The 24,118-nt window shown below is 36.4% G+C and overlaps 1 protein-coding gene across 2 annotated transcripts in view; it reads right to left on the bottom strand.

Annotated features, from left to right (window-relative positions):
- The window catches only part of FDX1 (ferredoxin 1), a 40,438-nt gene that overhangs the window by 3,649 nt on the left and 12,671 nt on the right, over positions 1 to 24,118 (bottom strand). For both annotated transcript variants that reach the window (XR_005217556.1, XM_037841378.1), the window contains exon 3: positions 4,577 to 4,706. Coding sequence is in view for 1 of the 2 variants with exons in the window: in XM_037841378.1 (XP_037697306.1) it covers positions 4,577 to 4,706 (130 nt within the window). In the remaining variant the exon portion in view is untranslated. The remainder of the gene's footprint in view (positions 1 to 4,576; positions 4,707 to 24,118) is intronic.

Below are 24,118 nucleotides of genomic sequence, written 5' to 3'. Positions count from 1 at the left end.
TGCTAAATCAATTAAAAAAGTTTATGGAAGATATGGCAAAAGAGATGAAGCGTATAATGAAAACACTGGGCATACATAAGGTAGAAATTGAAAGTTCAGAAAACCAACTGGCAGAATCTATGGAAATGAAAGGGGCAACACAAGAGATGAAAGACACAATAGAGACATACAACAGCAGATCTCAAGAGGCAGAAGAAAACACTCAGGAACTGTAGAACAAGGCACCTGAAAGCCTACACACAAAAGAACAGATAGAGAAAAGAATGGAAAAATAAGAGCAACATCTCTGGGAAGTGAATGACAACACAAAATGCAGGAATGTATGTGTCATGGGTGACCCAGAAGGAGAAGAGAAGGGAGAAGGGGCAGAAGCAATAATAGAGGAAATAATCAATGAAAATTTCCCATCTCTTATGAAAGACATAAAATTACAGATCCAAGAAGTGCAGCATACTCCAAACAGAATAGATCTGAATAGGCCTACACCAAGACACTTAATAATCTGATAATCAAACATCAAAGATGAAGAGAGAATCCTGAAAGCAGTAAGAGGGAAGCGATCCATCACATACAAAGGAAGCTTGGTAAGACTATGTGCAGATTTCTCAAGAGAAAAAACATGGAGGCAAGAAAGAAGGGTGTGATCTATTTAAGATACTGAAAGAGAAAAAATACCAACCAAGAATCCTATATCTGACAAAACTGTCCTTCAAATATGAGGGAGAGCTTAAAATATTCTCTGACAAACAGACAATGACGGAGTTTGTGAACAAGATACTTGCTCTACAGGCAACACTAAAGGAACACTACAGACAGAAAAGAAAAGAAAGGAGTGAGAGGTTTGGAACACAGTTTTGGGAGATAGTAGCACAGCAGTGAAAGTATACTGAACAAAGATGACTGTGAGTGTGGTTGAAAGAGGAAGGTTAGGAGCATGTGGGACACCAGAAGGAAAGAGGAAAGATAAAGACTGAGACTGTGTAACTCAGTAAAATCTTGGGTGCTCAACAATTGTGATAAAAGGTACAAATATGTTGTTACATGAGGGAGAACAAATGAATGTCAACATTGTAAGGTGTTAAAAATAGGGTGGGATTGGGGGAAAATACAATCAATGCAAATTAGAGACTATAATTAACAGAAATATTGTATTATGCTTCCTTTAATGAAACAAAGGCAATATACCAAAGCTAAATGCCTATGGGGGGCGGACATAGGGGAGAGGTATGGGACTCTTGGCATTGGTGATGTTGTCTGACTCTTTATTCTACTTTGGTTTAATGCTATCCTTCCTTTCCTTTTGTAGCTTACTAGCTGTCATGTTTTTTTTTTCCCCTCTTTCTTTTTTTTCTTTTGTCTCTCTACCATCTTTGACTCTTCCTCTTCCTTTGTGGAAGAAATGGAGATGTCCTTATATAGATAGTGGTGATGGTGGTCAATACATAAGTAAGTGACTATATAGGGAACCATCAATTGTTTACTTAGGACAGAATGTATGGTGTGTGAACAAAACCGTCTTAAAAAAATGGGTTGATGAAGACAACTTGAGGGCACTATATTGAGTGAAATAAGAAAGACACATAAGGATAAATATTGCAGGGTCTCACTAATATGAACTAGCTATAATATGTAAACTCATAGACATGAAATATAATACCAGGATATAGAACAAGGCTAAAGAATGGGGAGCAGTTGCTTATTATGAGCAAAATGTTCAACCAGGGTAAACTTAAACGTTTGGAAATGGACAGAGGTGATGGTAGCACGTTGTGAGAATAACTAACAGTGCTGAATGGTATGTGAATGCAGTGGAAAGGGTAAGCTCAGTGTCACGTGTGTCACCAGAAGGAAAGTTGGAGGTTAAAAGATGGGAATGTATAAAACAGTGAATCTTGTGGTGGACAATGTCTGTGATTAACTGTACAAATATTAGAAATCTCTCTCATGAACTAGAATAAATGTATGACACTGTAACTAGAAGTTATAATAGAAGGGCATATAGGAAAATATATACCTGTTTCAAACTATGTACTACAGTTAGTAGTTATTTTAACATTCTTTTCATCAACACTAACAAATGTACTATACCAATACTATGAATCAATAACGGAGGGGGGGTGGTTAGGGGTATGGGAGGATTTGAGTTTCCTTTTTTTGTCTTTATTTCTTTTTTGGAGTAATGAATATGTTCTAAAAATTGAAAAAAAAAATTAATTGTGGTGATGGATGCACAGCTGTATGATGGTACCGTGGGCAATTGATTGTACAATTTGGATCTTTGGATAATTGTATGGTTTGTGAACAATCTCAATTAAAACAGAAAAGAAAAAAAATTGTGATAGCAACAAAAACTAAAAAATAAAAAACTAACTAACTAGATACATAAAATGGTGATAGTAATACCTAACCCTGAAGGTTAGAAATAATTTTCCTAAAGTGGTTAGGCATTAGATTAGGTACTCAACATATAAGTTGATATTGTAGTTATAATGCTAACAACTATCATTTAATGAATGCTTTCTTTACCAGCCACTGTTCTAAAGGCCTTACATATATTTTATTCATTAACTACACACAACAATCCTGTAAGACGGGTACTAGTATTATCCTCATCTTACAGATAAGGAAACCTCTGTGTAGATTATCCATGGAAAATGGTGGCAGGAGCAATGAGAAACATCAAATGTAGATTCACAATTACTGAATCTTCCTTTCTATCAACTATTAATTCCACAAATAGCTGATGACGTATTGTAAGGCAGGCACTATGCTAAAAGCAATGGAAATACAATGATGAAACAAGATACAGCCCCTGCTCCCAGGAAACGTATAATCTAATGGGAGCAGACATGTAGACAGTATGATAAGTGCCATATGAGTGAGTATATAATCAATCCATCAATAATCAAGGTGACATACAGCATATAATAAACATTAAAATGATGGTGTTTTATCTTTAAAACTTTAAGACATTTACATAGCATTTAACTTTAAAATCAAATATATAAACTAAAAGGCTGAATTTTCTTATTTCTTTGTTTCAGAACTGTATGGTATCCTAGTAATACTTTAAATGTGCTTATTAACTTTGGACAAAATTCTTTCCTTTCCAAACAAGTCAAAGTGCTTTGCAAACAAATGCTAAGTGTGAAAAGCATTTTCCTCTTTCCTCACAAATCATCTCTCCTAAAGTTCTCTGTACTTAAGAATATCAGCTCTAAAATTCTGTAAAAACTATTCCTTGCTCTCCATTACTGAGTTCTAAACTTCTGGATTTTATTAATGTTCTTGCCTAGTTTCTGTTTATAACTGTCCTTTTGTATCTTTTTATATTCTTGCATCTTTTTCTAAATGTAGTTCTTCTTTCCTCAACTCCCGTTCCTTTTCTCTTAGATCATTATCTGTTATGTGTGCATACAAATTTTATCCATTTACATGGGCAAACATAGTTGTGATTTACTTATCCCTTTAAGAGACAATTTTTGGAACAAAATTAAGTCACTGAATATACTCTGTACAATTCTTAAAAAAAAAAAAAAAAGTGTTGACATGATGAGGCACCTGAAGATGTGAGGGTAGACAGGCAGATAGCAGCCACAATCTGCTTTGTGTTAGAGTCTAAAGAGACACTATTTTTCTCAGTTTCTCCTCCCCAGGTATCAGTCTCACTTCCATGGAGAGGAAAAGGAACTATAAAAGGAACAAAGAAATTCTTCACCTCTAAAATAAATACCAATAATCTAAAAATTTTTGTGAGCATTAGATGATATAGTTTATATTATGTGTCTAACAAAATCCTGGTTACATAATACACATGAAAAAAACAAAGCTATTATTATTACTATTATTTTTAATTTTTTTAAAAAATATTTTTTATTAGGGTCACCAAATTGTAGTTAAACACAAAGCCAAACTTAATTAAGCCCTCATTATCTCATCATTGAAACAGCAAATCAAACTAGTTACCTTCCCTGACTCCAACCAGAAGACTAGATCATTAAAAAAAAAAAAGATACCATGATGTCACTTGCTATGTAAATCTTATCACTTTTAAGAGTATCTCTACCTATTAATTAATAACAAGAGCAATAGCTGATTAATTCACTTTAACATGCACTTCTAAATAAAAGTATTCATTTTATCATATTTACTATTATATTGTTTCTTTAAAAATTCTGTTCTCTCAGGTAGGTAAAACTTTCCACTATAATTCTGTTCAATTATCCAACCTATCCTTCAAGCATGCCATAAAAAGCATTAAATTTAATCGCAATCCAAGTTAAACTGTGATAAATACTAATTCTTAGAATAAGAAGACACTAAATAAGATTTACCAGAATCTACAAATTATATTTCCAATTAAAAAATTTTTTTTTTTATTTTTGTAAAAACGAAAGTTTCATAAGGACTGAAACATAAAGAACAGTGAAAACAAAGAAAAATGCCAGGTATCTGATATTCAAAATTTCTAACTGTTACCTTAGCTACTACATTCATGGGTCTGGTCTTAAGACACAAAATAATAAAACTTCTATCTTGCCAAATTGGTACAACTGAAATAATCGTAAAATCTTACGTGTCTGTTAGTCCATAGGCCAGATCAAGCATGTCATTCTCCTCATCAGTGATTGCTGGTAAATTTTCAAATATGCGCTCTTCAAAGACAAGGTGACAGGTAGAGCAGGCTAAAGTTCCCTCACATGCACCTACAAAAACAATAAACATTGAACATACTCCCTTCTACATTAAACACAATTCAAACATGGTTCACTGACGTTAACTGTTCCTAAATTTCAGAACCAACATTAGAATATATAAATAATAGGATTTAACTTCTGAATAATGATGAGAATTACAAATGACCTCCCCCCCCCACCTGCACTCAGTTTGAAAGCACTTCCACCTATTATTTCAAAAAGGTTCTGGGTTAGGTGCCCAGACAAACACAAAAATATATAGTCCTAACATCGAAGAACTCTCAAATTAATAAGCTAAGACATGTATACCTATAAAAATGTGTGCATTTAAAAATTTTTAAAACTTATATAGTAGAAATTTATATAATAGCTATGCAAGTTATCTATCTTTTCCTGGAGAGCTCAACACAATTTATAAAACTTTGTGATCTATAAAAGGAACTAGAAAGGCAACCAAATCTACTTTGAAATAAAGTTAAATATTCTTCCCTCTCAACCCTTCCTTGTGATCAGAGCAGAATCTATTATATCACTTTACAAGTCACTTTATTTCAAATAATGACATAAGAATATCTTCCTGTTCCATTTTTAAAAATTAATTTATTGAGTGTCTATTATGTGCCAGGGACTATGAAAATGGAACTGAAAAGGGATTTGGTCCAACCAAACCATGACTGAATCTGCTCTGCAACATTCCTTTCCCTTTCATGCCGTTGCTTGAAAACCTTCTGGCAAAGAAATCTATACACACAAGCCAGCCAATTTCACATTTGGCTCCTTCTATCCTAACACACCACTCTTTGTCCCAGGCAAGTCTCGTGAGGGCCTCAAGTTTTCTACTCATCTGCATATTGAGAGGTTGAAGTAGATGATCTCTAATTTCTGCTTGGCTCTAATATTTTATGATTCCACAAGGAAGAATTACAGTTCTTAATGGATTTGTTCACTAGTATAGAATAAATATATATCTATTTGATTTCTATTTTTTTTTCTCATCAATACCCAATCCAGACAAACTCCACACTAGAATGGCAAGCCACTCTGGAAATAATGTGGGAAAAAAGTCAGGAAATCAAGCCTCTTTTGTCCTTAAAATGTAAATACAATAATCCTTATGAAAAATTCCAAGCAACCTTAGGAAAGGCCTGTATTTCCCTTCAGCTTCTCATTGTTAAACAAATTCTAAGAACTGTATGCATGTGTAATGGAAGATGGAAAGGAAAACAAAACCCACAGTCCAGGGCAGGATGAGATGTGTTGGGGGCACAGGGTGGTGAGGGATGGGGTTGGAGAGACAGGCAGAGGACTAAGCATGGAAGGGCAAATCATCTTACTCTCTGGCTTGTTTCCTGACACACTGGATGGGTAACTCAAGCATGCTCAGGTTAGCAGTGGTCTTTCACAGTGAATTGCCACAGAGGTGAAATATGCCAGAGGGTTATGGACATCTGTCACTCTACCCTTCTTCTGCAGGATCCTGCCCCTGGAGAGAATATAGTTGTGCATCTTTGCTCTAGGTTATGGGGAAATGATAAAGGATTGTAAACAGGGAAGTGACCTGGCATATTTTATTATGGATAGATCTTATCGGTAGCTTTCCTTAAAGAATGGAATTGAGACATGAACAAGGTAGAAGCAAAAGCCGTAAGATTTCAGCAAGGGGGAGGGGGAAAGGGAAGGGAGGAAGGAAAAGAAGCAAGGAGAGATCCATTCTAGAAGTGAAGTCAAAATTACAATGGCCCAACTGGTAGGGAGATAACCAGAAAAGCCCAGGGAAAAACAGAGAGCATGCAATATGGTCTCAGTCATCTTGGAATGGAGGAAAAAAGTTCATACGCCAATAAATCCCTCCTGAGAAATTTAGGACATTCCTTTTTTGTACCAACTGATCTGTCAAAATGAAATTAGTATCCATGTTCCAGTTCTTTGTATGCTTTAAATTCCCCCACTATCTCTTCCCTAGAAACTCTGATTCTTTTAAACTTTTCTCTAAGTTATTTTTATTCTCTAATAATTTTCATTGCTTTTCTCAGGAATTCTGCCAATTATTTCCACGTTTTGCTTTAGTTGCCAAGCTCAGAGCTGAAGAGAGCATTCCATTAAGAATTTGACAAATGTTGAGTATATAGAGAAGATTAACTTTTGATCCCTACATACTAAGTTCCTATTATACATTCTAGTACCATATTTATTCTTTTAAATACATGCACCACATTCATGAGCCCTCCTTATTTTATGCCTTCTTTCAAACTTTTTCTGCCACAAGTTGTCAACAAATTATGCTTTCTTACACTTTTCTTATTCTTTGTACTAGGAGAAAACGCAAATATAATAGAACCTGGTGAAGACTCATAATGAAATTAACTCAGTCTGTGTGAGAGGAGTAACAACGAACCACAGAAACTGAAAATGGTCATATTGTGTTACAACAGATACCACTACAAAAAAACACTGCAGCAAAGATTCTTAAGACCCAATAGATAGCACTTATTACAAGAAATATTCAGTTCAGCAAAACTCTATAAAATTAAGTCAGGGTAGAGGCGGGGCAAGATGGCAGACTGGTGAGCTGTATGTTTTAGTTACTCCTCCAGGAAAGTAGGTAAAAAGCCAGGAACTGCGTGGACTGGACACCACAGAGCAATCTGTCTTTGGGCATACTTCATACAACACTCATGAAAACGTGGAACTGCTGAGATCAGCGAAATCTGTAAGTTTTTGCGGCCAGGGGACCCGCGCCCCTCCCTGCCAGGCTCAGTCCCGGGGGAGGAGGGGCTGTCAGCTCCAGGAAGGAGAAGGGAGAATTGCAGTGGCTGCTCTCATCGGAAACTCATTCTACTGATTCAAACTCCAACCATAGATAGACTGAGGCCAGACACCAGAGACTCTGAGAGCAGCCAGCCCAGCAGAGAGGAGACGGGCATAGAAGGAAAACAACACGAGAAGCTCCAAAGTAAAAGCAGAGGATTTTTGGAGTTCTGGTGAACACAGAAAGGGGAAGGGCGGAGATCAGGCCTTGAGGCGCATATGCAAATCCCGAAGCAAGGCTGATCTCTCTGCCCAGGGCACCTTTCCTTAATGGCCCTGGTTGCTTTGTCTATTAGCATTTCAATAACCCATTAGATCTCTGAGGAGGGCCGTTTTTTTTTTTTTTTTTTTTTTTTAAATCCTTTTTGCTTTTTCTAAAACAATTACTCTAAGAAGCTCAATACAGAAAGCTTCAAAGAATTGAAATTTGGGCACGTCAAGTCAAGAGCAGAAATAAGAGAGCTCTGAGACAAAAGGCAATAATCCAGTGGCTGAGAAAATTCACTAAACAACACAACTTCCCAAGAAAAGGGGGGTGTCCGCTCACAGCCACCATCCTGGTGGACAGGAAACACTCCTGCCCATCGCCAGCCCCATAGCCCAGAGCTGCCCCAGACAACCCAGTGTGACGGAAGTGCTTCAAATAACAGGCACACACCACAAAACTGGGCGTGGACATTAGCCTTCCCTGCAACCTCAGCTGAATGTCCCAGAGCTGGGAAGGGGGAGCAGTGTGAATTAACAGAGCCCCATTCAGCCATCATTTGAGCAGACTGGGAGCCTCCCAACACAGCCCAGCAGCCCAGAACTGCCCTGGGGGGACGGCACTCACCTGTGACATAGCACAGTCATCCCTCAACAGAGGACCCGGGGTGCACAGCCTGGAAGAGGGGCCCACTTGCAAATCTCAGGAGCCATACGCCAATACCAAAGACTTGTGGGTCAGTGGCAGAGACAAACTGTGGCAGGACTGAACTGAAGGATTAGACTATTGCAGTAGCTTTAAAACTCTAGGATCATCAGGGAGATTTGATTGTTAGGGCCACCCCCCCTCCCCGACTGCCCAGAAACACGCCCCACATACAGGGCAGGCAACACCAACTACACACGCAAGCTTGGGACACCAATTGGGCCCCACAAGACTCACTCCCCCACTCACCAAAAAGGCTAAGCAGGGGAGATCTGGCTTGTGGAGAACAGGTGGCTCGTGGACGCCACCTGCTGGTTAGTTAGAGAAAGTGTACTCCACGAAGCTGTAGATCTGATAAATTAGAGATAAGGACTTCAACTGGTCTACAAACCCTAAAAGAACCCTATCAAGGACAGCAAATGCCACGAGGCCAAAAACAACAGAAAATTATAAAGCATATGAAAAAACCAGACGATATGGATAACCCAAGCCCAAGCACCCAAATCAAAAGACCAGAAGAGACACACCTAGAGCAGCTACTCAAAGAACTAAAGATGAACAATGAGACCCTAGTACGGGATATGAAGGAAATCAAGAAGACCCTAGAAGAGCATAAAGAAGACATTGCAAGACTAAATAAAAAAATGGATGATCTTATGGAAATTAAAGAAACTGTTGACCAAATTAAAAAGATTCTGGACACTCATAGTACAAGACTAGAGGAAGTTGAACAACGAATCAGTGACCTGGAAGATGACAGAATGGAAAATGAAAGCATAAAAGAAAGAATGGGGAAAAAAATTGAAAAACTCGAAATGGACCTCAGGGATATGATAGATAATATGAAGCGTCCGAATATAAGACTCATTGGTGTCCCAGAAGGGGAAGAAAAGGGTAAAGGTCTAGGAAGAGTATTCAAAGAAATTGTTGGGGAAAACTTCCCAAATCTTCTAAACAACATAAATACACAAATCATAAATGCTCAGCGAACTCCAAATAGAATAAATCCAAAAAAACCCACTCCGAGACATATACTGATCACACTGTCAAACATAGAAGAGAAGGAGCAAGTTCTGAAAGCAGCAAGAGAAAAGCAATTCACCACATACAAAGGAAACAGCATAAGACTAAGTAGTGACTACTCAGCAGCCACCATGGAGGCGAGAAGGCAATGGCACGATATATTTAAAATTCTGAGAGAGAGGAATTTCCAGCCAAGAATACTTTATCCAGCAAAGCTCTCCTTCAAATTTGAGGGAGAGCTTAAATTTTTCACAGACAAAGAAATGCTGAGAGAATTTGCTAACAAGAGACCTGCCCTACTGGAGATACTAAAGGGAGCCCTACAGACAGAGAAACAAAGACAGGACAGAGAGACTTGGAGAAAGGTTCAGTACTAAAGAGATTCGGTATGGGTACAATAAAGGATATTAATAGAGAGAGGGAAAAATATGGCAAACATAATCCAAAGGATAAGATGGCCGATTCAAGAAATGCCTTCACGGTTTTAACGTTGAATGTAAATGGATTAAACTCCCCAATTAAAAGATATAGATTCGCAGAATGGATCAAAAAAAATGAACCATCAATATGTTGCATTCAAGAGACTCATCTTAGACACAGGGACACAAAGAAATTGAAAGTGAAAGGATGGAAAAAAATATTTCATGCAAGCTACAGCCAAAAGAAAGCAGGTGTAGCAATATTAATCTCAGATAAAATAGACTTCAAATGCAGGGATGTTTTGAGAGACAAAGAAGGCCACTACATACTAATAAAAGGGGCAATTCAGCAAGAAGAAATAACAATCGTAAATGTCTATGCACCCAATCAAGGTGCCACAAAATACATGAGAGAAACATTGGCAAAACTAAAGGAAGCAATTGATGTTTCCACAATAATTGTGGGAGACTTCAACACATCACTCTCTCCTATAGATAGATCAACCAGACAGAAGACCAATAAGGAAATTGAAAACCTAAACAATCTGATAAATGAATTAGATTTAACAGACATCTACAGGACATTACATCCCAAATCACCAGGATACACATACTTTTCTAGTGCTCACGGAACTTTCTCCAGAATAGATCATATGCTGGGACATAAAACAAGCCTCAATAAATTTAAAAAGATTGAAATCATTCAAAGCACATTCTCTGACCACAATGGAATACAATTAGAAGTCAATAACCATCAGAGACTTAGAAAATTCACAAATACCTGGAGGTTAAACAACACACTGCTAAACAATCAGTGGGTTAAAGAAGAAATAGCAAGAGAAATTGCTAAATATATAGAGACGAATGAAAATGAGAACACAACATACCAAAACCTATGGGATGCAGCAAAAGCAGTGCTGAGGGGGAAATTTATAGCACTAAACGCATATATTAAAAAGGAAGAAAGAGCCAAAATCAAAGAACTAATGGATCAACTGAAGAAGCTAGAAAATGAACAGCAAACCAATCCTAAACCAAGTAGAAGAAAAGAAATAACAAGGATTAAAGCAGAAATAAATGACATAGAGAACAAAAAAACAATAGAAAGGATAAATATCACCAAAAGTTGGTTCTTTGAGAAGATCAACAAGATTGACAAGCCCCTAGCTAGACTGACAAAATCAAAAAGAGAGAAGACCCATATAAACAAAATAATGAATGAAAAAGGTGACATAACTGCAGATTCTGAAGAAATTAAAAAAATTATAAGAGGATATTATGAACAACTGTATGGCAACAAACTGGATAATGTAGAAGAAATGGACAATTTCCTGGAAACATATGAACAACCTAGACTGACCAGAGAAGAAATAGAAGACCTCAACCAACCCATCACAAGCAAAGAGATCCAATCAGTCATCAAAAATCTTCCCACAAATAAATGCCCAGGGCCAGATGGCTTCACAGGGGAATTCTACCAAACTTTCCAGAAAGAACTGACACCAATCTTACTCAAACTCTTTCAAAACATTGAAAAAAATGGAACACTACCTAACTCATTTTATGAAGCTAACATCAATCTAATACCAAAACCAGGCAAAGATGCTACAAAAAAGGAAAACTACCGGCCAATCTCCCTAATGAATATAGATGCAAAAATCCTCAACAAAATACTTGCAAATCGAATCCAAAGACACATTAAAAAAATCATACACCATGACCAAGTGGGGTTCATTCCAGGCATGCAAGGATGGTTCAACATCAGAAAAACAATCAATGTATTACAACACATTAAAAACTCGAAAGGGAAAAATCAATTGATCATCTCAATAGATGCTGAAAAAGCATTTGACAAAATCCAACATCCCTTTTTGATAAAAACACTTCAAAAGGTAGGAATTGAAGGAAACTTCCTCAACATGATAAAGAGCATATATGAAAAACCCACAGCCAGCATAGTACTCAATGGTGAGAGACTGAAAGCCTTCCCTCTAAGATCAGGAACAAGACAAGGATGCCCGCTGTCACCACTGTTATTCAACATTGTGCTGGAAGTGCTAGCCAGGGCAATCCGGCAAGACAAAGAAATAAAAGGCATCCAAATTGGAAAAGAAGAAGTAAAACTGTCATTGTTTGCAGATGATATGATCTTATATCTAGAAAACCCTGAGAAATCAACGATACACCTACTAGAGCTAATAAACAAATTTAGCAAAGTAGCGGGATACAAGATTAATGCACATAAGTCAGTAATGTTTCTATATGCTAGAAATGAACAAACTGAAGAGACACTCAAGAAAAAGATACCATTTTCAATAGCAACTAAAAAATCAAGTACCTAGGAATCAACTTAACCAAAGATGTAAAAGACCTATACAAAGAAAACTACATAACTCTACTAAAAGAAATAGAAGGGGACCTTAAAAGATGGAAAAATATTCCATGTTCATGGATAGGAAGGCTAAATGTCATTAAGATGTCAATTCTACCCAAACTCATCTACAGATTCAATGCAATCCCAATCAAAATTCCAACAACCTACTTTGCAGACTTGGAAAAGCTAGTTATCAAATTTATTTGGAAAGGGAAGATGCCTCGAATTGCTAAAGACACTCTAAAAAAGAAAAACGAAGTGGGAGGACTTACACTCCCTGACTTTGAAGCTTATTATAAAGCCACAGTTGCCAAAACAGCATGGTACTGGCACAAAGATAGACATATAGATCAATGGAATCGAATTGAGAATTCAGAGATAGACCCTCAGATCTATGGCCGACTGATCTTTGATAAGGCCCCCCAAAGTCACCGAACTGAGCCATAATGGTCTTTTCAACAAATGGGGCTGGGAGAGTTGGATATCCATATCCAAAAGAATGAAAGAGGACCCCTACCTCACCCCCTACACAAAATTAACTCAAAATGGACCAAAGATCTCAATATAAAAGAAAGTACCATAAAACTCCTAGAAGATAATGTAGGAAAACATCTTCAAGACCTTGTATTAGGAGGCCACTTCCTAGACTTTACACCCAAAGCACAAGCAACAAAAGAGAAAATAGATAAATGGGAACTCCTCAAGCTTAGAAGTTTCTGCACCTCAAAGGAATTTCTCAAAAAGGTAAAGAGGCAGCCAACTCAATGGGAAAAAATTTTTGGAAACCATGTATCTGACAAAAGACTGATATCTTGCATATACAAAGAAATCCTACAACTCAATGACAATAGTACAGACAGCCCAATTATAAAATGGGCAAAAGATATGAAAAGACAGTTCTCTGAAGAGGAAATACAAATGACCAAGAAACACATGAAAAAATGTTCAGCTTCACTAGCTATTAGAGAGATGCAAATTAAGACCACAATGAGATACCATCTAACACCGGTTAGAATGGCTGCCATTAAACAAACAGGAAACTACAAATGCTGGAGGGGATGTGGAGAAATTGGAACTCTTATTCATTGTTGGTGGGACTGTATAATGGTTCAGCCACTCTGGAAGTCAGTCTGGCAGTTCCTTAGAAAACTAGATATAGAGCTACCATTCGATCCAGCGATTGCACTCCTCGGTATATACCCGGAAGATCGGAAAGCAGTGACACGAACAGATATCTGCACGCCAATGTTCATAGCAGCATTATTCACAATTGCCAAGAGATGGAAACAACCCAAATGTCCTTCAACAGATGAGTGGATAAATAAAATGTGGTATATACACACGATGGAATACTACGCGGCAGTAAGAAGGAACGATCTGGTGAAACATATGACAACATGGATGAACCTTGAAGACATAATGCTGAGCGAAATAAGCCAGGCACAAAAAGAGAAATATTATATGCTACCACTAATGTGAACTTTGAAAAATGTAAAACAAATGGTTTATAATGTAGAATGTAGGGGAACTAGCAGTAGAGAGCAATTAAGGAAGGGGGAACAATAATCCAGGAAGAACAGATAAGCTATTTAACGTTCTGGGGATGCCCAGAAATGACTATGGTCTGTTAATTTCTGATGGTTGTAGTAGGAACAAGTTCACTGAAATGTTGCTATATTATGTAACTTTCTTGGGGTAAAGTAGGAACATGTTGGAAGTTAAGCAGTTATCTTAGGTTAGTTGTCTTTTCCTTACTCCCTTGCTATGGTCTCTTTGAAATGCTCTTTTATTGTATGTTTGTTTTCTTTTTAACTTTTTTTTTCATACAGGTGATTTGAAAAAAGAAGGGAAAGTTAAAAAAAAAAAAAAAAAAAAAAAAAAGAAAAAAGACAAACAAGGGGAAAAAAAAAAAAAAAGATGTAGTGCCCCCTTGAGGAGCCTGTGGAGAATGCAGGGGTATTCGCCTACCCCACCTCCATGGTTGCTAACATGACCACAGACATAGGGGACTGGTGGTTTGATGGGTTGAGCCCTCTACCATAAGTTTTACCCTTGGGAAGACGGTTTGCTGCAAAGGAGAGGCTAGGCCTCCCTGTATTTGTGCCTAAGAGTCTCCTCCTGAATGCCTCTTTGTTGCTCAGATGTGGCCCTCTCTCTCTGGCTAAGCCAACTTGAAAGGTGAAATCACTGCCCTCCCCCCTACGTGGGATCAGACACCCAGGGAAGTGAATCTCCCTGGCAACGTGGAATATGACTCCCAGGGAGGAATGTAGACCTGGCACCGTGGGACGGAGAACATCTTCTTGACCAAAAGGGGGATGTGAAAGGAAATGAAATAAGCTTCAGTGGCAGAGAGATTCCAAAAGGAGCCGAGAGGTCACTCTGGTGGGCACTCTTATGCACACTTTAGACAACCCTTTTTAGGTTCTAAAGAATTGGGGTAGCTGGTGGTGGATACCTGAAACTATCAAACTACAACCCAGAACCCATGAATCTCGAAGACAGTTGTATAAAAATGTAGCTTATGAGGGGTGACAATGGGATTGGGAAAGCCATAAGGACCAAACACCACTTTGTCTAGTTTATGGATGGATGTGTAGAAAAGTAGGGGAAGGAAACAAACAGACAAAGGTACCCAGTGTTCTTTTTTACTTCAATTGCTCTTTTTCACTCTAATTATTATTCTTGTTATTTTTGTGTGTGTGCTAATGAAGGTGTCAGGGATTGATTTAGGTGATGAATGTACAACTATGTAATGGTACTGTAAACAATCGAAAGTACAATTTGTTTTGTATGACTGCGTGGTATGTGAATATATCTCAATAAAATGATGATTAAAAAAAAAAAAAAAAAAAAAAAAATTAAGTCAATCTGACCAGTTTTTTTTTTGTTGTTGTTGTTTGCTGTTTTAGGAATTAACCCATATGTTTTAAGAAACCTAGAAGATTTTTAGAGAATAGTGAAGAAATGTCTCAAACAAAGGTATTTAGGATGAAAAAGATTTTTAAAATAAGGTAAAGATTGGATGTAGAGAGTCCAAAACTGAGAAGAATAGGCTACTGATGAAAAAAAAAAAAAGTTTCTCCTTTTTTGTTCTTTTTTATCTCTTAAAAAGTTGCTTTTTTCCCTGAAGGCTATTTCCTCCAATTTATTAATGGTTTACTGGTTTTGCAGTTAAAGTTAGTCCCCAATTAATGAGCCCCTGACTTTTGTCTTTTTTGGCTTATAGTTCTATAATTGAACACATACATGTGTAGATTCCTGTAACCACCACCACAATCAGGATAGAGAAGTTCTGCCACCTCAAAAAACTCCCTTGTGCTATCCCTTTGTAGGCACACCTCACCCCATCCCTAACTCCTGGCAACCACTGATCTGTTCTCCATCACTAGCATTTCATCTTTTCCAGAATGTCATATAAATAGAATCACACAGTATATAAACTTTAACATACATACATAACAGTGATAACTTTCAAAGTATGATTTAACAAGTAGTTAGCAAATTTCAAAGAATGTTATGGGTTACAGTTCCACCATTTCAGTTATTTCCATTACTGTAAAATATAACATATATACAGAAAGGTGTTAACTTTTGATGTACAGCTCAACAGGCAATTATATAAGAAATTTCAAAAATTGTTATGGGGTACAGTTCCTCAGTTTCAGTTTTTTCCTTATTGTGAAATACAAGGTATATACAGAAAGGTGAAAACTTTTAAAGCACAATTCAACAAATAGCTAAAGAGCAAATTTAAAAGAACGTTATAGGTTACAGTTCTACCATTTCAGTTATTTTCTTCTAGCTATTCTAAAACCCCAGCATCTAAAAATATATATATATATTTATTTATATAAAGTTTCAGTATTTGTAATCCTTTGTTAAATTCTATCTTGTCTGTTGCTATCCCTTCCTAGCGTTTAATCTTTCTCCATCTTCAGGGGTGTCTAGGCAGTGAACTCCCAAACTTGTTCATATTGAAAAACGGGTATTGACACTATGAGGAAGGCGGCTGCATCTGATTGTTGTTCTTAAAGAGGTTGTTGCCTCTGGGTTTTCGGACTTGTCTGGCATAGGAACACTCTGGTGGATTTAAGTTTCTGAGAGATAAAACTTAGTGAGTGAATCTTTTATAGCTTCTTAGCCAGAGATCTAGGTATTTTGGGACTACTGTTGGTAAGGGCATGGCATACTGTGGTCACTGGGAATATCTAGCTGCAGCCTGCATAGGAGAAACGTCCAGGATAGCCTCTCAACTCTATTTGAAATCTCTTAGCCACTGTAACCTTGTTTTGTTACCTTTCTTTCCCCCGCTTTTCAATCCCTTGCTGCCAGGGCCAGGCTCATTCCCAGGTGTCGAGTCCCACGTCACCAGGGAGATTCACTCCCCTGGAAGTCATATCTCATGTGGGGGATGGTAATGAATTTATTGGCTGAGTTGGGCTTAGAGGGAGAGAGGCCACATCTGAACAACAAAAGAACTTCTCTGGAGGTGCCTGTTAGGCATATTTACAGGAAGGCTTAGCCTCTCATTTACTACCCTAAGATTCATAAGAGTAAGCCTCAAGTCGAAGGCCTGATTTATTAAGTAGTGGGTTCCTAATTTCACTTAATATATATTCTGTCCCAAGATAAACGGTCAGTTTCTCACATTGTCTTCACTTGTACAATCATCATCACTCTCAACTTTAAACAATTATCATAACATCAAACAAACCAGAGCTCTTATCTACCTCTAATTATTTATCCCTAGAATTAGTGTAGTGCTGGTAAGATATTCTTATTAAATATAGTCTATAATATGTAATGGGTAGTTTTTCCATATACCACGCTGTTGTTAACTTTGTACCAGTGTCATACCTTATAAGTATATCATGCTAACACTTATTTAGGTTTGTGGTGCTACTCTGAGGTTACATGCCCTTAACTTACCATTTACAAACATGTTCACCTTCAATGTGTCACTGATACTTATAATCCCATTAATGAACCATAATCACATCTGTCCATTCCCATACCATTAAGTTCACTGTCATTATCATATCTGTACCTATTAGATTATCATTCCCTCTTCACTAGCTTCTGTCCATCTCTAGGTCCCCTATATTCCACATTATAAGACAATTATTTAACATTTTTCAGAGTTCACATTAGTAATAACATACAAGATCTCCTTTATACAGCCTTTTGAAACTGGCTTCTTTCACTCAGCATAACACCTCTAAGATTCATTGAAGTTATTGTGTATACCCATAGTTGCATTTTATTGCTGAGAAGTAACCTATTTTGTATGGATGTACCACAGTTTGTTCTTAATAGGTGTGTAGTGATATTGTATTGTGGTTTTAATTTATATTTTCCCTATGATTAATTATTTTAAGCATCTTCTCATGTGCTCATTTGTCATCCCTATATTGTCTAGTGAAGTATCTGTTCAAATCTTTTGCCCATTTTTAAAAATTTTTAAACTTTATCAAAAAACTAAAACAAGCAATAAATAAACCCACACCATTTCAAACAAAACAAAGCAAAGGATTAAAAACAAATAACCTAAAATAACTACATTGCTTCCAACATGTTCCTATCACACTCTTGCCCATTTTTAAAATGGGTTGTTTGTTTTCTTATTGTTGAGTTTTGAGAATTCTTTACAGATTCTGGATACAAGTCTTTTGTCACATACGTGATCTGCAAATATTTTATCCCAGTCTGTAGCTTGTCTTAATTCTTTTAACAGTGTCGTTAGTAGAGAAAAAGTTTTAATTTTGATGAAGTCCAATTTATAAGTTTTTTCTTTTGGATGGTGTTTTTTACTATCACATCCAAGAACTGTTTTCCTACCACCCCCATGTCACAAAGTTTTCTCCTGTTTTCTTCTAAAAGATTTATAGTTCTATGTTTTACATTTAGATGGATGTCCATTGAGAGTTAATTTTTATAAATGGTGTGAGGTTTAGGTTCTGTTTTTACATACAGACATCCAACTGTTCCAACATCTTTTGTTGAAAAGAGTATCCTTTCAATTGCATTTGCACCTTTGGCAAAAACCAACGGGCCAAAGCAAAAAGGTGGGGAAAAAAAACGAAGGCCCATCAATGGATGAATGGCTAAACAATGTGGTATTATCTTTACAACAGAATATCATTCACCATAAGAGGGAATGAAGTACTGATAGTTGCAACAACATAGACAAACCTTGAAAACATTATAAGTGAAATAAGTCAGACACAAAAGAACAAATATTGCATGATTCCACTTATATGAAATGTCCAGAATAGGCAAACTTAAAATTAGTGGTTGCCTAGGGCTCAGGTGATGGAGATGAGGGTGCTAGCTGAATCACACAGGGTTTGTTTTTAGGTGATGAAAATGTCCTCGATTGTGGTGATGGTTGCACAACACTGTGGAAATACTAAAAACTATTGGATTGTACATTTGTACAATTCAGCACTGTATAGCTTGTGAATTACATCTCAGTAAAGATGTTACAAAAAAAGCCCCATATTTTTATGGGTCTATTGCCGGACTCTATCCTGTTTCACTGATCTACATGTCTCTCTCTTTGCTAATACCTACACTATCTTCATTATTGTAGCTTCACAGTAAGTCTTATGATCTATGTTATGATCTGTGTTGGACTTCCAACTTTATTTTTTTCAAAAAAACTTCTGGCTACTCTAGCTCCTTTGCCTTTTCAAAAAATTTTAGAGTAAGCTTATCTATATCTACAAAAAATCCTGCTTGGGTTTTAATGAGAATTTATTAAACCTATAAATTAATTTGGATTAACTGACATCTTTACTATGTTAAGTCTCCAATCAATGAACACGGTATGTCTTTCCACTACTTAGGTCTTTTTCAGTTTTCAGCTTGTAGATCCTATACAAGTTTTGATAGATTTAAATCTCATAATTTCATTTATTGGAGCTTTATGTTATTTTAAAAAGTTCTTTTTTTTTTCTTTTGGTTTCCAATTGTTCACTGTTGGTATACAGAAATACAATTGATTTCCACATGTTAACTATATATATCCTGTGACCTTGCTAAACTCACTTCTTAGCTCCAGAAATTTTTTTTGTAGATTCCTTGTTGGTTTTCTATGTACGTAATCATGTAGTCTGAAAACAGACAGTTTTATTTTTTCCTTTTCATTCTATATACCTTTTTATTTGTTTTCTTGCCTTAATGAACTGGCTGGAACTTCTAGGATGGTGTTAAATGGGATGAAGTGAATATGGTTGCCTTGCTCCCTATCTTAGGAGAAAAACATTCTATCTTTCACCATTAAGTATGATGCTAGGTGTAGGCTTTTTGTAGAAGCTTTATCAATAACTGATTTAGCACAACCAGAACCCATCTATCACTGCCTACTTATTTTCAGTTAAAACAGGGGAGCAGCCAACAATTCTATACCCCCTGACATGGAGCGTCCACATCCTTAATGAACATCCTAGCAGCTTCCAACTCCACAAGACCCATAGCCCAAACTGCCAAAGGCATTGGCAGTACCAAAGCGGATGACATTCTTATGAGACCTCAATTTCCAGATTCCTATCTATCAAGCACTGAGAATCATAAGTGCTTATATTTCCATTACTAAGCTTGACTATAAGATAGAGAAAGGGATTACTATATTGAGTGTGTATGGGAGAAGGTGCATGGAGTTAAGAAGGTGTTCTTGATCTATGGTTAGAAGTTGCAATGCATTTTCTCATAGGAAATAAGCTCAAATGGTGTCTAAGTTAATTACAAATAAACAAGTTTGGTAGGTTAGTCTGATAATTTAGCCACCATGTATAACAGTATTTTTCTGGGAAAACAAATTCGAAATGCCAAGTAGTTGGGCCTGAAAATGGATTCTACAAACAAAACATATTTATAAACAGGGGAGTGCCTGTTGTTTTTTTATGTTTATCACATATACAAGGTTCAACCCTAGAAAACAGGCAGTGGGAAGCCACCTATAAAAGGAAAAAGGATAGAAAGGTAACAATTACTGTGCCTTCAATTTAAAACTGAAAACTTTTCAAATTACTGTGCCTTCAATCTAAAACTGGCAGCTTTTCAGAATATGACTACACTAATATAATGATACATAATATGGGAACTGAAAGGGCAAAGTTATAGGACTTATGCTCATATATAGGCCCAGGGCAGCAGTAGTGGCTGTCAGCTTTTAGTGTCTTCAAAGTGGTTACATACAAATAAAGGAATAGAGAAAGTATATGTATATATGTATGTGTTTGTGTGTAAACATAAACCAATCACATTTTTTGAAGGATGCAGTCTTAAAAATTTTGAAAGTTCTGAAAGTCTCATATTTCAAGAGTTATTTTCTCAATGGAACAAAATGTAAAAGTGGAGATGGGATCTTAAAGTGCATAAATCTATAATCCTTCTATCGTACTTTTCTTTTAAAACATACTCAGGTAGAACAAACATTTGCAATGAAACGTTTCACATTCCTATATCCATCTTTCAAACAGTCAAAAACCCTACATCCCTTAGCATGAATCTGTCTTAGGGACACAATACAGCCACACTGATATTAGCGCCTGGTACCAGCAGGCTCCAGGCTTGGTTATACAGTAATTTTCATTAATTTAAAGATGTATATACTGTAGTGTTGCTTTTATTTTTGTTGGTATTCTAGCTGATGATTCAGAGTACTTTCTCCTAAATTAACAGTAATATCTATCATGCAGGTTTTTGGCTTTATTCACAGCATTTTATCACATCTAACTTCTGTTCCAAATAACTTATTTTCAGATGCATTTTTTAGCACTAGCACTTAATGCATCCTTGGCTAGCACTGTTATAAATTTTTAAATGATTTCAATTTACAACCACAGTTTAAAATATTTGCACCATAGTCAACAAAGTCAGACGGACATTCAGGTGTCTGTAAACAGCATGGTTCACGTGATACTGAGAATAGGATGGCATGTATTTGTTTACCAGCTAAAGTGGCACCACCAAGTGGTGGTAACAAACATTTAAAACTGACAGCCTGCCAACCTGAAATTATGGGATTCTTGACAAACATTTTGGTTTTCACATTACTTCTGATTTTGCTAGAGTAAAAATCTAAATGTTGTTAATCTGCACAATTTCAAATTTGCGTAATTTAAAATCACATTAAGAGTAAGTAAGGCATGGTTACTGATTAATTTTGAGGTTGGCAATTAATAAAACTTCTGGGCTGAGTTGCTGTTCTGTTGTTTTTTTGTTTTTTTTTTAAACAAGATTAATGGTATTAAGCTTTTGCTGAAATCCTCAGAAATTCTTGCCATAAAATTAATTCACTGAGAAAGCCAGAAATATGCAGTCCATTGCTCCTTTCCCTTCATGTAATTTGAGTGTTTGCCAACAGGAAAAGATAGCTTCTTGTGTGTGTGTGTGTGTGTGTGTGCATGTATGTGTGTACATATATCTTAGTTTAAGAACATTTTGTGGATCTATTATGATGCGAACAAGACAGACTGTCCACTCCACCACACCCCCAAACCTAACCCTTTCTCCAAACAAAAATCTCTAGAATAGATACATGGGAATATTATATATTAAAATGTGAAATTATGTGTAAGTATAGAATCTAATTTTCTAAAGTAAGGATTGATCTAGCATAGACAGAAATACATTATACCAATAGGGATTCAATAAACATGATAAGAACAAATGTTGATTCATATGAACATTACCAGGATCTCTCAATTTGGATGATTTCTCTCAAAACAGACATATGAAGGAAATAAATAGTATAGAAGGAAAAAAAAAGAAAGTGATAGTTTAGGTGAATTTAACCACAGAGTTCTAACTGCCCCCTAGTGACAGAATATTAAATACACTCTGAATACACTTTTAGATGATATCTGCATCATATAAGAAACCTAAATTAATATAAAACTTAGAAACAAGCATGTTTAAAAATCTATGTTGCTTCAAAAATGTATACTTGTCTCTTTTTGCTCCTTTATTCACTCATTACTTCACCTCATATACAATGAGGAATAAAACAGGAATGATTTTATCCCTCATTACAGTCTGTGCAGAAAGAGATTAAGTCAACAAGGAAACAATTAAAAATTTTGAAAAATGCTATGAAAGAACTAAAGAGGGTGCTGTTACGGAGGATAAAGGGTTCAGGGTAAAAAAAGCCTACTTTGGATAGGGTGGTTGGGCAAAGCCTCTTCTAAGGAAGCACATATAAATTAGGACTTTGATGAAAAGCAGCAAATCTTGGGAATGGGAGAAAGGGAAATGACCTAGGGAGAGGATAAAGAGTGTGCAAAGTCTCAAAGATATAAATGTTGGGCGAGTTTGAGTTGTTGATAAAAGGTGTGGTCAATGTGGCCAAAGTTAGGAAAAGAAGAAGGGGGGTGGGGGTGGGGACAGCAGATGATGCAGAGTCATTTAGACCAGGGTAAGGAATACGGATTTTATCTTAAGTTCAATGGAAAGCCTTTGCCATACGAATTACAAATATATTACCAGTTTGAAAAGTCCTCAGGCTTTATTTATGGCGTTTGTTTCCATATACAAGTTTTTGAGTTTTTATATAGGCAAATGTATTAATCTTTCTTTTTGGCTACTAAATTTTGTGTCATGGTTGGAAAGTCCTTCCCTACACCATGGTCATTAAAGAATTCTCAAATGCTTTCTTCTAGTATGCCTTTACACTTTTTTTTAGATTATAATATTTAACCCATTTGGAATTCTTCCTCTATATGATGTGATGTTATGACTCCAACTTTATTTTGTCCAATGGCTACCCACTGTACCAACACCATTCTGCTGGTCCATCTTTTCCCCACTAGTAAAAATAAACATCTGTTTCACAAACAATATATACTGAAAAAAATCAGAAGAGGATTGCATTTTGTAGCAATTTTTGTATATGGATTAATATTAATTGAATGCTAAATGAGATAGCCAGAGCATATACAGAAAAGAATAAAAAAATCAGCATATCATATGTATACTAAAGCAGGAGACCACAGAAATCAGCAAAACATTAAGATAAATTTTAGGTAAAACATTTAGGCATTTGCCCTTTTGATTTTATTTATTAAATTTCAACTTTTTAATTATAAAAGAAGTGCATGCATATTGTCAAAACAGCACAGTTAAAAAAAAAACCCCTAACAGTAAGAAGGTACACTAATAACTCAATACATTGCCAAGGTGTCAATAAGTGTAACTTGCAAGGTCTCAAAAAATTTGCTTCACATACACCTTTTTCCAGGAAGCTAATGGAAGATGATATGCTCCAAAAAAGTTTGGGAGTAAAATGAGAAAAGACAATATTGGATCCAGGAAACAGGGAACCCTAAAATAAGAGAGAACAAAGAGAAGTCCCAGGCTGACAGCTGCATTTCTGGAACAAACAAAAACCCGTCTAGATTGAAACAGAAGATTCTAGATATGGTTTTTCCAAGATGATGACATTGTTAGATTCATCTGAACGCAACTGAGAGAAGGATTAACGACTGGAGGTGTCGAAAATTAAGCAAATGAAAAAAAGCAATTCAATAGTACAAAGAAAGAAAAATAATACATGACATCGCTCAGTTGTCAATAGGATTTATAGTTATAGTAAAAAAGAGAAATGTACAGAGTATTGCTCCAGCCAAAATTAATGATGTATTTATACTGGGAAAATGGGTAGGGTGAGATGAATGGGGAAAGAATGGTACATGTCTATTGTCTGTACGTTGGGGGAAGAGGTATAAAGCAGTAGACACATGATTATGGTGACAGAACTCGGGAGAAATGGCAAAATATACAGCAATTATCTGTTTATTTTCAAGATAGGGACTGCCTGTAAACCCCCCTTCACCTCTTGCTCTTTCTACTTCTGCTTATCAACCCCTCCCTTTCTTCTCTT

The sequence above is a fragment of the Choloepus didactylus genome, chromosome 6, assembly GCF_015220235.1.
Source record: "Choloepus didactylus isolate mChoDid1 chromosome 6, mChoDid1.pri, whole genome shotgun sequence".
NCBI lineage: Eukaryota > Metazoa > Chordata > Mammalia > Pilosa > Megalonychidae > Choloepus > Choloepus didactylus.
The sequence above is the reverse complement of the archived record's forward strand: the minus strand, read 5'-3'. Positions and strand labels throughout refer to the sequence as shown.